Source organism: Procambarus clarkii, chromosome 20 (assembly GCF_040958095.1).
Source record: "Procambarus clarkii isolate CNS0578487 chromosome 20, FALCON_Pclarkii_2.0, whole genome shotgun sequence".
NCBI classification, from domain to species: Eukaryota; Metazoa; Arthropoda; class Malacostraca; order Decapoda; family Cambaridae; genus Procambarus; species Procambarus clarkii.
In genome coordinates, this window is record NC_091169.1 from 23,693,733 (window position 1) to 23,707,680 (window position 13,948).

Here is a 13,948-nt window from a genome sequence, read left to right on the forward strand (position 1 = left end):
CATAAACTGAATTCTAAACAACACTGTCTCAAGAGTGGGAATCAAATTTGGGTCCTTGGATTAAACTGGCCGATGTATTCACAAATGTGCCAAACTGTCTCGTCATAATATTCTGCCACATCAGTGATATGATGTTTCTTAAGAAATTTACTAGTTTAGTATGCAACTAAAATATACTTTAAATTAAAAAAAAATTGTAATATAGAGAAAGGTGATTCAATGCATTTTTATCTTTGGTAATTTTATTCAAAGTTATATACAATCATAAAATTGAAAGAATAAAATACAATAAAATATGTGTGTTAATTACTGATAAAATTAAAAGTTTTGGTGATAACATGGTGGCCAAAACAAATACTTAAATGAAAGCTGCCAGAGTTCCATTGCAGATTAGACCAATGTAGTTGCTGGTTCACAATGTAAGTGATATACTGTATAGCCACACTGACTTGGTGCTTTCTTAACAATTACGGTACAGTACTTTGTTTCTTGGAGTGAGATACTGTACCCTATATATACAGTGCCCCTTCCCAAATCCAGATCTTCCAATAACAAATCCCTTTAAAGAGTGAATCAACTCCGGAATTTCCCTCATAAAAATTTAATAATTTCCTACTGTTAGGGGACGTGTACGTACTGACAAAGTTTTCCTCGGGTGAGTGTAGGCTAATTTCTTATTATTGGACCATTTTTCACTGGCTTTTCAAAGGCATGAGGCAACACTGTAGTTGTACTGTACTTATTTGCTGTTTCCGACATAATAGGAAAGATTATATACTGTAGTTTGTGATTAAAATGGAGACCAGTGTGGAAAGAGAAGTGACAAAATAACAACATTGAAAACTCCTAAGAATGAGGATTTAGATGATGGGCTGTTTATCAGTGATTTAAGTAGCACTGTAGCCTGGGGCTGGCTGTTGGTGGTGCACAGTTACAGTCTGTAGCCGAGAGAGTGGCAGTAACCATCTGCACTGCGGACTTCAAGACTAGTTTAACAGACATCATGACATAGTACTGTAACTGCATTTTGCTGCCTCTGGGGTATCAACATCAGCCAGTGTTAAAGAAAGGTAAGTAAATAAATTAATGTTTCATGGTTTTGGGGGCATGCAATATTTATTACTTATTCTCACAGAATTTACTTATACTCACACAATCATTATACTGTATTACTTATATGTAAATATGTATTGCTTCCTATAAGAAAAATCCATTAAATTTGATTGGCAAAAAGAAAATGGCAAATTTCTGAAAACCAGAACAATATGAGTTGGATTTTGGAGGTGCCACTCTACACACAGTTTTCTTAACACCGTGCTAACCATAAAAGGTGGGCTAAATTAATTTTAACTAACATTTAGGTTGGCTTATTTGTCGGTAATGACTAAGAATCCGTTAATTATTATAAGGTACCACAAATAAAGCTGCTGGACTATTCCGAGAGCCATGTCTAGTGTGTGGTACGTGCTACAAAAATATACATCTGGATATATGGAAATTATGATTTCTAATGTTTGTAGTCCAAGCTCCAGTACACCAATTCCAGTTTGATTATCACAGGTGCATGGTTTGCCAATACAAATATAGTGTGAATTAAAAAAAAAAAAAAAAAAAAAAAAAAAAAAGACCACTTAACATAGTGGTTGTCATGTAGATAATTAACATGTGTAGAATGAATATAATGTATGCACATCTTTCATTATTATGTGTGCTATGTTAGACCTATGTACTTTGGGACTGTTAATTTATTTTCTCTTCTGGTTTCATTTTGCAAGAGCACGTAGAAATTTGTATGCGGTGAATCTCTGAAATGTCCTTACAGCAAAGTCAGTCATTTCCAATACAGTGGGGCCTCGATTTACGATAGTAATCTGTTTCCAGAGATGTATTGTAAGTCAAAACGATTTTTCCCATAAGAAATAAAGGGAAATGAATTAATCCGTTCCCGACTCCCCCCAAAAATTAACTTCAAAGTTAATTTTATACCTAATTCACTCAAATCTTCATTACAAAAGTATGTACAAGTTATTGCTTACCTTTACTGATGACCCTTGTTGGCGTATGGAAGACAGGGAGGAGGAGAGGTGTTACTGTTTGGAAGGGGAGTCCCCTTTCATTATAACATCAGGCAGTAATGATTTCACTGGGGTACACACACTGGTACGTTTTGCCTTCATACCACTAGGACCTGGTTGTGGTTCACTGCTAGTTTGTCTCACTAAAAATTTGTCTAGTGACACTCGTTTTCCCTTCATTTTAACATTTGTCTGTAGAGATGCATCACAGTGTCATTGAAAAGGTTAAGGCAACGACTTACTGCAGCTTGATTTGGGCGAGTTATTCCAGCAAAAGTTTACAGTTCTTCCCATGCTGCACACATTTTCTTAATTTTTAAGGCAGGGATATTCTGTACTGCCTCTATGGACATCCTCACATGTTTTTTCATATGTTGAACCTTACCACTGACTTTCTTGGGACCCATGGCATGATATATAATAATCAGTTTTATGTTCAAAAAACAAAAAATAAAAAAAAAAAAAAAAATAGAATTTCTTATAAGCGTGATCGTCACTAAGTGGGCAGCTCTAGTAAACTGAGACGGGTCGGCCCGCGCAACCGGGAACCATGCACTCAGCTGACCCGAACGTGTATCAACAAATATCATTATGATAGTGTCGTCAACTAAGTCGAGTTGCATTTTCCGATAAAATTTATATCGCAACTCGAAATTATCGTAAGTCGAGGTGCCACTGTATTCAAAACATGCTATAATATCAGCAAAACAAATGGAATGTACAACAATCAATGTTATTTGTTAATGCAGTACAGTATTTGATACCTTTAGTAAATCCAATAAAGAATTGTTCAATATAAAATTTCTACATATTTTAAATCATGTAAATATAATTTTTTTTTATATCTATATAATCATGTGGACATCATCTGAACAGACACAGAGATACGATCCAGCACATACTGGGGCATGCAAAACACGGGATTAATTTCTTTAAGTCCAGTTTCTCCAAGTAATGAGAGGCCAGCAAGTCCAAAGAGAGTATGATATAGGTCCACCATATCCCCTGGTCGATCAGTAAAGCCTCCCGTCTCAGGATCCTGCAGAGACACGGTAAATGCAATTACAGTACTACTTAGGCAAGCTTTTCAAATTTTAATAATAAAGTATGTCAACTCATAAGATGCATGTACTGGTCTTATGAAGTAGTGGGTGCTGCTGTGGATGACTGTTGGAGTGTGGTGGTCCTTGTTTATCCAGTATATTACAGTATATATATACAGTAGTGTGAATGATATAATGAATGGGGATGTGCAATTTATTTAATATTTATGACTTATTACTATATTGCTAACTTTTATCTCTAGGCTGTCATTTTTCCTGTCAGTGACAGATATGGCATGCGTGATACAAAAACAGATAATTACATAACTAGAATATAATTATCATACCTGCGTTGCCATTATGAAAAGGCGCATTTTGTCGGCATTAATCCAATGAAGTCTGTCAAGCATTTTAAGGGAAGCTAACACCCACCATGAATAGCATACATCTGGCAACTTCTCTGGTCGGCCATTCAGCCCGCCTGACGGTAATTGCCGCTCACACAGCCACCAACCAAGGAGGTCTCCGTTCACTCTGTGTAACTGACCTTCAAGAACAATAAAATATAAGTGATATGCAAGCTTGATATAAATATACATTTTTAGCAAAATGGTTATAAATTTAGTTTCAACATACAGTAATTGACTCTAAATACAAATCATATCTTTGTTGTGAATTGAACACCATATCAAGAGGTACTTATTAGTAGATAATATTTTGCTCTGATGAGACTTTCCTCAATCCTAATAATAGAGGATATACGTTAAGTCTTATCAGGTTTCCAGTTATTGCGGACAGAGTTATGGAGGTTCTAGGCCTAAACTGACCTGCCCTACTATGCAACCCCCCCAGCAGCACCATAACTCTCAGCTACCTATGTGTAGGTGCTAGACAATCAGAGGCATTAGATTTAAGGAAATGTGCCCAAATATTTTGCCCTTACAGTTGATAGGAAACACTTTAACACCTAATTGCATTAAACACCCCAGGAATTTTTTCCAGAAATACAACCTCAACATGAGGGCTGCCATTATAGCATTTAAAAATCCTTCACGTTTTGTTATGATTAATTAGAAAAATTTGAATAAAGACCTTTTAAATCATTGAAATCGGTTTTTAAGTATCAGAATAGTCCTCACAGCAAAACTGTAAAGTACTTCAAATTATTGGTTTAAAAAATACAGTAGTTTTCTATGTTGACTAAAAATAGAAAAGTGGCAGATGAATAAAAACCTACCTGTGATTGAGAGGAGACCTACACAGCAGTATATTTGTCCAGCATGGCTCTCAGACCCTGGTCTTGTTCCAAACCCACCATCCACATTCTGGCATTTCATTACAAACTCAACTGCTTTGTCTGTATTAATTGCATCCAGCCTTTTCTGTAAAAATCCATCATTGCATATAATAAAATGTCTCATTCTGGATAAGTCCCAGTAGCTATCTTGCTGAGACTCATACTAAAGGGTCCCATCAGTCGCAGGAGTTCTGTTTAACCTACCGGGTACCAGAGCCAGAACCTGGTTCCCGCACAGGGAATGGGTAACGATCTGCCACCCCACCGGAAAAAGCCTCCAGAAAATCGGTGAAGCTTTATAGACAGCTGCAGGAATCACAGAAGCCTTGAAATTGACAAACGACTCCGCAAATGATTCACACACGACAAGGGATTCACTCTAGTTTGAAACCAATTACTGCCAACTGCCACTACCAGACAACTTGGCCCTGGTTGCCTGGTGGTGGCAACCACCACAAAAAAAAAACAGGAAGGCCCCAAGAAGATAGAAACTTTTGGAAGGATAATCATGACGAGTCCAAAGACACATGGAACGGAACCCTGGGGAAAGGTGCCCACTAATCATGTGTTCCCTCATGACAGGAAACTAAAAATAAGAAGGTTTATGTAGCTTACCTTGGCTGTGGTGGAGAGAGGAAAAATTACGATAACGTCACCGATTCGTGATCGCTGATGGACGAGATGCTGTGCAAGGGTCGCCCAAGCCAGGTGAGCAGCGGGAGTTGCCGCAAAAGTATTTATACCGATTTATTTCAGTGTCGGTGACTTTTTTTTACTGTTTTTTTTTTTTTGCAGTTATATTATGTAATATTGTGTAATTTGAGAAGTATCTATAATAAATTGTACAAAACATCTATGCTCAAAAACATTTGGGTCACTGATATGTACTTATATTCTTTGAACAATAAAACATACTTTTTCTATTATTATGCTGTATACATGTTATATATATACTGTATAACAATCTACATTTCAAGCACCATTTGGAACAGCTAAAAGCAGGCGTGGCGAGTGTGACAATTGCATAACCATGACTCGGGTCAGCCTAGCACAGCAAATCTTCTACCAAGTTGTAAGTACTATACATGCATTAAACATATTTAATGCATTGAACTTCATGACTTGATGGGACCTAGTAGTATGGCACACTATCAGAGACAGTAGCTTCAGGGAACCACAAGGGGGCCTCCCTCAGAATAGTAGGCTGACATTATATAAATGTTATATAGGAAATAGACTTACATTTTCAAAATACTGATCACAGCAAACAGGCTTGCATTATAAAAATACCTGCACAGCGACTAATATTCAGGTATTTATTATTACTATTAATATGTTGTCAGTAATGAGTGCAGTCAATCATAAACAAGAACTGGTAAACAATTACTTACAAGTAAAGCCAGACATGCAACGGCACAAAAGGAAAATCTGGTGTCTTCTTCCCCCCACTGGTCACCAGAGAACGACCCATCTTCGTTCTGCAGACCCACGATGAACCTTACTACACCATCAACGTCCACGTCATCCATACCATCTAATATTACAAGTATCTGAGAGTAGAAAAAGGAATACTCCATGATGCTTACCTAGAATGAATTGCCAGTAAAACCTCAAAAAATAAGGCAAAATTTATTTAATTTGTATACAAAAACAATCTCCTGTGACCTCACATAAATAAAAATATTTTACTTGATATTCAGTACATATACAGTACAGTATATTATATCCATATACTATACTGTATTCATATTTTCAACCTCACAAATGATAATACAGCATTGCATATCCATATTCATCACCACCTTGTTTCCCACTTTCATGAAGTGGGTTGGCATCAGCCCCGAAAAATAGGCGAACACGTTAACAAAGGTACTGTATACAAAAATAGACACCCCCATCCATACACTATCTTTCATGATACATCTACAGTGCCACCCTGCCACTTTAACTCTTAAACTGCCCACACATTATTTTTAATATTATTGGACACATTAAATCTCCTACAAGTGACTTCAAATCTTTCAGTGACACTTTCATTTCTTATCCCATCTACTCTCTACCACCATACAAACATCTTGGGTTGTCTATTTCTACAGCCCTACCTCTCATTTCAAACAATGAGTTTCTTTCTCAATCACCATTATTTTACTTAGCCCAGATTCACTGTAACCCTTGGACTGATAAATAAATAAATAAATAGAGTGGTAGACGGTTGGAACAAGTTAAGTGAGAAGGTGGTGGAGGCCAAGACCGTCAGTAGTTTCAAAGCGTTATATGACAAAGAGTGCTGGGAAGACGGGACACCACGAGCGTAGCTCTCATCCTGTAACTACACTTAGGTAATTACACTTAGGTAATTACTGTTTGCCACATATCTGCCCTTTCCATATACAAGTAACAGTTTTCCTATGTAAGGGCTTTCTTAACTCGCACATCCTGAATGATATTAGGACCTTTTGATTATTCTGCAACACACACACATTATACATATGTCACAGGAGATATATAGAGGTCACAGGAGATATATATATATATGGTGCTAGATAGTCTCCAGGCCTTGGTACCTTTCTTTGATAATTACTTCTTAACTCCAATCATTTTCAATCCCCTCTCACTCTCTGCAAAAAATACTGCATCTGCATACAAACATTAACATTTTTAAATTGATGATCTTTGCCCTCAAGGATCCCTCAACATAGTCATTTTCTATGTTGACCTCTTCTCTCACATGTGAGGATTTTGCTTCTGTTAAATAAACCCCTGAAACCCCATAGATCTTTAAACCTCCAATGATACTTCACAATGAATCCATAAAGGCAGATTACAAATTTCTTTTGCTAGAAAATTTTAAACAACCATTTTCATGGTAAAATTCTGATTTGTACAACCTTTCTTTCTCTGAGCCAACCTATTCTCCCTTATTACAGTATTTCTCTTACTCTAAATTAAACCAATACTATTAGTATTCCCACATTCTTATCTACTAGCCTTTCCCTCATTTAGTAAACATGAAAATAGTATTTAACAAGAAAATATTGTCTTTAGTAAACCATAAAATTAAGTAAATTAATACATTACTTCAACAATTTCAACATTAAAAAAACAAAAAAATGTGCCATTTACCTGGACAGCACTGAGTGTATACAGTAAATGAGCATCATGGCCAAGACTTGGGGAAAATCCACCAGTCGTCTCATCTTGACACTGACGGACAAATTCAATTATTGCAGAACGATCCATCCTCTCTAATTGTGACAACAGATCCACTGCCGTGATGCCCCAGTACATGCCAGACATCCGGAAGTGCTCAGTCATCGTAAATTCCTGGGCACAGAAAAAGTCATGAATTGTAAAAATAATTATGATAATTACGATAATTATTTTTACACTGATAATAATGCATACAGTACAGTATTTAAAAAAACATATATAAATTTTTAAAAATTCTCATATTCAAGGAAATAAATATACTTTGCACCTCATTAGAGATTTGACAATTTTCTTTAAAAGTTCTGGTTACTTCATTATTATATTTGACTAAATTGTAATGATCAAATATCATTACTTATTTGTTCATCACCTTCATTAATTTAGTGTAAAAACACCCTCGAATGTTCACGTGTTTATTATGTACAGATCTGCAAGAAAACATTTCAAGGTACAGTACTCATGTAATGTACTGTTCTTCAAACAATTTGACCATGTCTGTGACTTTCCTGATGAAATTCTTCCGGCCCAGGATACTCACATACACCCTGACCCAAAATATCTCTGAAAGGCACAGATAAGGAAAGGACAACTAGCAGCATCCAATTTTTTTTCCTCTGAAAATTCCTTTCAAAAGTTCAAAGCATGTATTATATTTTTGGTGTCAATGGTCACACTTGGAAGCCGTGTTCGCTCTCCATCCCCCTCCCTAACACAACTACAGTCCTGGTGGAGGGACTCCCAACAGCTGCGGCCGCCAAGCACAAACCTGTGTGTTTGTGTGTGATATCTCGGGCAAAATATCATAAAAATTGCAACAGATACATTTTAAAACCTACATAATCCTCCTTTTTTTTGCTGTATCCAACAATATAATCGGCGTGTTTCTGGAGCAGGAGTGTCTTGGGGTGCTCATCAGTTATCACCACATCTTTAGGGTGACCCGCCTGAAAATAAAGGAGAGTTGATACTCTGTTGTGCCTTTTATAATGCACTAAATATAACACACAAACCTTCCCGTGTATTTTTTACTATAAGCAATTTTCCTTAAATGCTCAAGAACCCAAGCAGTAAGGCCAGCTGCAGGGAAGCTTGCTAGCTGCAAGCTTCCCTGCTGCACTAGTTCATGAGATTTATAGGTATTTGGAAAGTATATTATGTACTGAAGGTGTGCAAAAAAACACTTTCAAATACAAAATATATAATTTATAAATACAAAATATACAATCTACAGATAAGGATTTAGCAGTGTACAAGAGAACACAATAACTGTGGGTGGAGACACTGCTCATGGATTTGATTTTTTAGTTTATTAGACAGTTCGTATCCTAGAACTATAATGCTCTGTGGTATGCTCTATTACAGAGGAATTATGAGTCAAAAAACAAAATTGTATGAAGTTGAAAAAGGGGCGGCGGGTGTTCAATACCAAGCTACACACAGATCTTACTCCAACTGTCAGTGCTGCATCATCTTAGGTCTTTGTTGCCAAGCTACAAGGTAACAATTAAACGAAATAATAATTACCATTATAAACACTGCGACAAGACGCCCGAGACGCGTGTTGTTTACCATGAATCAGCTGAGGCGGCCAGCGTTCCTGAGCCTCAGATCCGCCTCCACGACTGCTCCGGATCGGTCTTCGGTTCATTATTATTCAAATTCAAATTTTATTCAGGTAAAAGTACATACATTGAAGAGGAGTTACAAACATAATGTTGGATTTATACATTGAGCTAGTACATACAATACCTAAAGTCACTAATACGCACAGCGTTTCGGCAAAAATTACCATTATTTAGTACTTTGAAAAAGTCTTAAATTCGTTTTGTCGAAGTTAGTTAGTTTAGTTCATTTATTATGCACCCCATACCCATCTTGTGGGCGGTAGTGGAAAGGGTTACAGAGGCACATAATGGGCTCAGGGACTGAACCCCATAATTCATTTAGTTACAATCATTGCATAGCGCTCGCGGAACGCCAGGCGAGTGTCTTACTACTGCACCACGGAGACTAATAAGGAGATGGCATCAGCTGTATTATTATTACTTCCGAATTCCCTTAAACACTGATTTACAAATCCCGAAACTTATGATAAGGTTTTATTCCATGCTGGTATTAGGTAAATTGACTTCTGCAATTACTTTTTGTTATCTACTGTTGAGGATATTATCGTTATCATCTGGTTAGGATGTACTGCTCTTTGTTGAAATGTGATGTATTTCCAAAAATAAATTAAGCATCAGTCCGTAATATTAGTAAGGGGAGGAAATATCAGGGAAAAGCGCCAAGCCATTAGACTATATTGCACTTGGAAGGGGCCAGGATAAGGATTTGGGATGGGACGGGGGGGGGGGGAGGGAAGGAAGGGTGCCCAACTACTTGGACGGTCGGGGATTGAACTCCGACCTGCACGAAGTGAGACCGTCGCTCTACCGTCCAGCCCAAGTGGTTGGGTGTAATATTATTAAAACAACAAATTATGCATATAATAACAGCATTTCACACTAAAAATACTTGGATATATTAAAATTTGGTTGTGAATTCCAATCTAGGAACTGTACTTGTTAATAATTTTTAAGTATTTACTACTTATTATTAAATTGTTAAGTACTTACTATAATTATTCAATAAGTTTTAATTTAATTATAAACAAATTATTTTATTTAATATTTAAAAAAATACTTTATTTAATATTTAAATAAATTATTTTATTTAATATTTTAATAAATTATTGTATTTAATATTTAAATAAATAGTTAATTATTAAAAATAATAGTTAATAATAAATAATTGTGTAGGGGGACAGGCAGCCAGTGTACATGTTAGACTTATACCCAGCCCCTCCAAGGTGGAACTATGAGACTAGGCTATGGCGGGACAGGCAGCCAGTGTACATGTTAGACTTATACCCAGCCCCTCCAAGGTGGAACTATGAGACTAGGCTATGGCGGGACAGGCAGCCAGTGTACATGTTAGACTTATACCCAGCCCCTCCAAGGTGGAACTATGAGACTAGGCTATGGTGCGCCGGTCCGAGGCTGTTGGCGTCCCGCGCCCTTAAAACCACATTTTTTAATAATCTTTACAATGAGAAACAACTGTAAATGTTGGAATAATTTATTACAACATACAAGCTAAAATAAACTGTTCGGAAACTAAGGAAATAAAGCTGCCGGAAAAAACATTAAAGTCCACTCATGCAGAGTGGTGGATGGTGGGAACAAGTGAGGGGGTAGTGGAGGCCAAAACTGGAATTGCACACTGATTTTAATGCAGATATGTTTATATCTGCAGTGCAGATATGTTGTAATGTGATTATCATAATATAAACATATTAAGGCAGGAAAACTTTTTATCCATTAAATTGTAGAGATAATTAAAAGAACCTGTTTTATTTATTTTTATAAAATTTTTGTACAGCCACTAGTACGCGTAGGGTTTCAGACAAGTCATTAATCCTATGTTCCCCGGAATACGACCCGCCAAATCGTTTAACAACCAGATGACCGGTTGGGTAAGAACGAGCAGGTGGGTAAACAGAGGCAACAGTTAAGGATTGACGCCCAGTAAATCCGAACCCGCTTGCGAAACGCCAGGCGAGCGGCTTAACCCCTTCACCACGGGAACTCGCATATTATATGAAGACATGCGCTAATTATATGATAATGTGCCATTCATTTATTCATATTCTTAACTTTATAAACTTCTATTGCCTCGTTTTTGGTAATTTTATTATTTAAGACGACGAGAATAGCAGCGAACACGAGCAAACAGGGAAGTCAATGAGAAAGTGGGACAGGGACCAACCAGCAGTGTTGAGGTTGGAACCAAGAAGTGTAGGTCGCCTCCACGAGTGGTGACCACTGAAGCTAGCTATGACTAGTCAGCTGTCCGTGATATGGCTGAAATTTACGAGTGGTGACCAGTGAAGTCATCTATAACTAGTCAGGTGTCCGTGATATGGCTGAAATTTACGAGTGGTGAGCACTGAAGTCATCTATAACTAGTCAGGTGTCCATGATATGGCTGAAATTATCAATAAGCAGTCTTGAGAGTAATAGTAGATCTGAGGCAAAGTGAAATAGACACCAGTAATTCCATCTATCATCATGCTATCGTGCAAGAGGTGCCACACATCTATGGATCATCCAATCAAATCAGCAGACGAAGTGGTCAAGAGGAATTCCTTGCAATGCGAAAGTGTAAACAGCGGTGGCCGGGGTCAGCGACGCCGGCCGGAGCCTCAGTGTTAACACCAGGCAGGTCAATGTCTCTCCCTCGCCCCCGGGTAATGAGGCTCCTCAAAGGAACAGGTAGGAATATATATTATATTTATGTCTACGTATGTGCTTAGGTGGTACTTGGAAATAATTTTTTGGATCATTTCTGTGGCAATGAATCATTTATAGAATTGATTTCGTGAAACTAAAGTTTGAGGCAGAAGCCTAGTGGAGAGCTTGATTTAGAGTTTCAATAAGTTGTTGCACACTGAGTTGAGTGCAACACCCAGCCGGGTGCATGAGGGACAAACACACTTCCTACACTGTTCGTTCTATTTGTCCTACACTACACTATTCGTTCGTACAAACACACTTCATTCCTTCTGAAGATGTATTAATATACGAAAGTACTTAAACTTAAGGAAATGCCTGTTTCAATTCTTCCTCCGTGGTCTGAGACTGTCACTTCCTACACTATTATTGCTGATGGTTTGAGACACAACACAGTAGTGGTGAGGTTCCACCATCTACCGTGATCACCGTGAAACTTTTTTTCTAAAACATTTCCTATAAGTTGGCACAGAATCACCTGGAGCGTCTTTTCAGTGTTTTTATTTTTTTCATTCAATTCTTTGAGACAGTATTTAGTCTTTAGCATTCTCTTTTTGTCTTCACTGATGTTATCTTGAGACACGACTTGTTCCCTACGTGTGTACGACCTCCTGCCTTCGTTTTAGTTTAGTCCCGTAACAGCTGCCTAACTCCCAGGTACCTATTTACTGCTAGGTAACAGGAGCATCAGGGTGAAAGAAACTGGCCAATTTTGTTTTCGCCGGCGCTGGGAATCGAACCCCGGACCACATGACTACGTATCCAGCGTACTGTCCACTCAGCCACCAGTGCCCTATACACTTGCTTTCTCCTTGATTGTGGTTTGGTGTACACGGAATAATAACTTGCTATATTTTGTGTTTGCGTTTTGGCCCTTGATTGGGCCAAAACGCAAACACTTCTTTATAGCCACTGGATGTGTCGTGTGGCTGGAGCATGCATGAGGCGACGGTGATGCTGAGTGCTGCGGAGACGGGTCTTAAGGTGTGAAGGGAAGAGAGGGAGGTGGCAGGGGGCTAGCAAGATGGGTTAAGCCAGGAGTTATGGTTAGCGGGAGGGGGTCGGGTTGACTGTGAGTTGGGAAGGGATAGCTGCCACAAAATGTGAAGATGGGGAGCTGAGAGGAAAGAATTATGGGCGAGAGAGAAATAAATCGAGTCAGAGTGATGGAGGGTATTATTGGTCTATATTTTGTGTACACGACTTTCAATTTCCTTGAACCTCTCATACCTACTGCTACTTTTAACGCTGTAAGATGTTGTCTGTCATCCTATTTATGTACACTTTTGGTACAAGATTAGCGTGACTCCACTCTCTGGTTCACCAGCAGGTGAAGCCTCGCAGGGAGCAATTTTGGAACATTTCCTAATCCAGGTAAATAAGGTGCCTGAGAGAGTAAATTCGTGCATGTCAATGCTCGTGGATGAAAAGAACAACGGTGGACACTAAGGTGCTGAACGATGATTCAAACAAGCAGCAAGATGGTCACACAAATCTCTTCAAGAATTTAACTCTAGCAAATGCAAAGTTATGGGAAACGGAGGAGGGAGGGGTTGGGGGGGTTGGGAAGCTGTAGGAAAGTATTTTATGAACACAAGCTGGAAGAAGCCTAGTGTAAAATCCCACTTCATATGTAATCTAAATTTATTTCTGCCATCCAAAAGTATTAAAGCCATCCCTGTAGAAAAATAATTGCAAATGTTTTCATTTGAAAGTTTCCGTAATCGACTTGCTTTGTTACTCTTAAGGTGCACCCATAGCCTTTGGTAGCACGTTAGGGGCAGTAGAGTGCTACACACACTCCTCTCATGGGCGGTAGTCTGGCAGGCACCTGCACACCCGCAATCTCTAATAACTGTATATGTGTACCGGAAATACATTTGTACATATATGGTGAATATAGTTTCGTATATTTACAGATATATTTCAGGTATATTCAGAATTACAGGCTTCCCAACACCCCTGGGGTCTATCCCAGGACCTACATATATG

The 13,948-nt window shown here is 38.1% G+C and overlaps 1 protein-coding gene across 1 annotated transcript; it reads right to left on the minus strand.

The window, feature by feature from the left end:
* Positions 1 to 224: 224 nt before the first annotated feature.
* RabGGTb (geranylgeranyl transferase type-2 subunit beta) lies at positions 225 to 9,268 on the minus strand. Its single transcript, XM_045738143.2, has 7 exons — positions 9,150 to 9,268; positions 8,462 to 8,569; positions 7,539 to 7,739; positions 5,807 to 5,965; positions 4,356 to 4,500; positions 3,466 to 3,665; positions 225 to 3,114 (listed from the first exon to the last, which is right to left on the minus strand). The coding sequence occupies exons 1-7, from the start codon at positions 9,195 to 9,197 to the stop codon at positions 2,929 to 2,931; spliced, it is 1,047 nt and encodes a 348-aa protein (XP_045594099.2). The 5' UTR covers positions 9,198 to 9,268; the 3' UTR covers positions 225 to 2,928.
* Positions 9,269 to 13,948: the final 4,680 nt, after the last annotated feature.

Excerpts from the sequence above, each read along its gene's own strand:
- RabGGTb (XM_045738143.2), bottom strand. The coding sequence starts at position 9,197 with ATGGTAAACAACACGCGTCTCGGGCGTCTTGTCGCAGTGTTTATAATG. Across the intron at positions 7,740-8,461 it reads GCAAAAAAAAGGAGGATTAT|GAATTTACGATGACTGAGCA; the intron begins GTAGGTTTTAAA and ends TTCTGTGCCCAG. Across the intron at positions 3,115-3,465 it reads TTTTCATAATGGCAACGCAG|GATCCTGAGACGGGAGGCTT; the intron begins GTATGATAATTA and ends GTGTCTCTGCAG.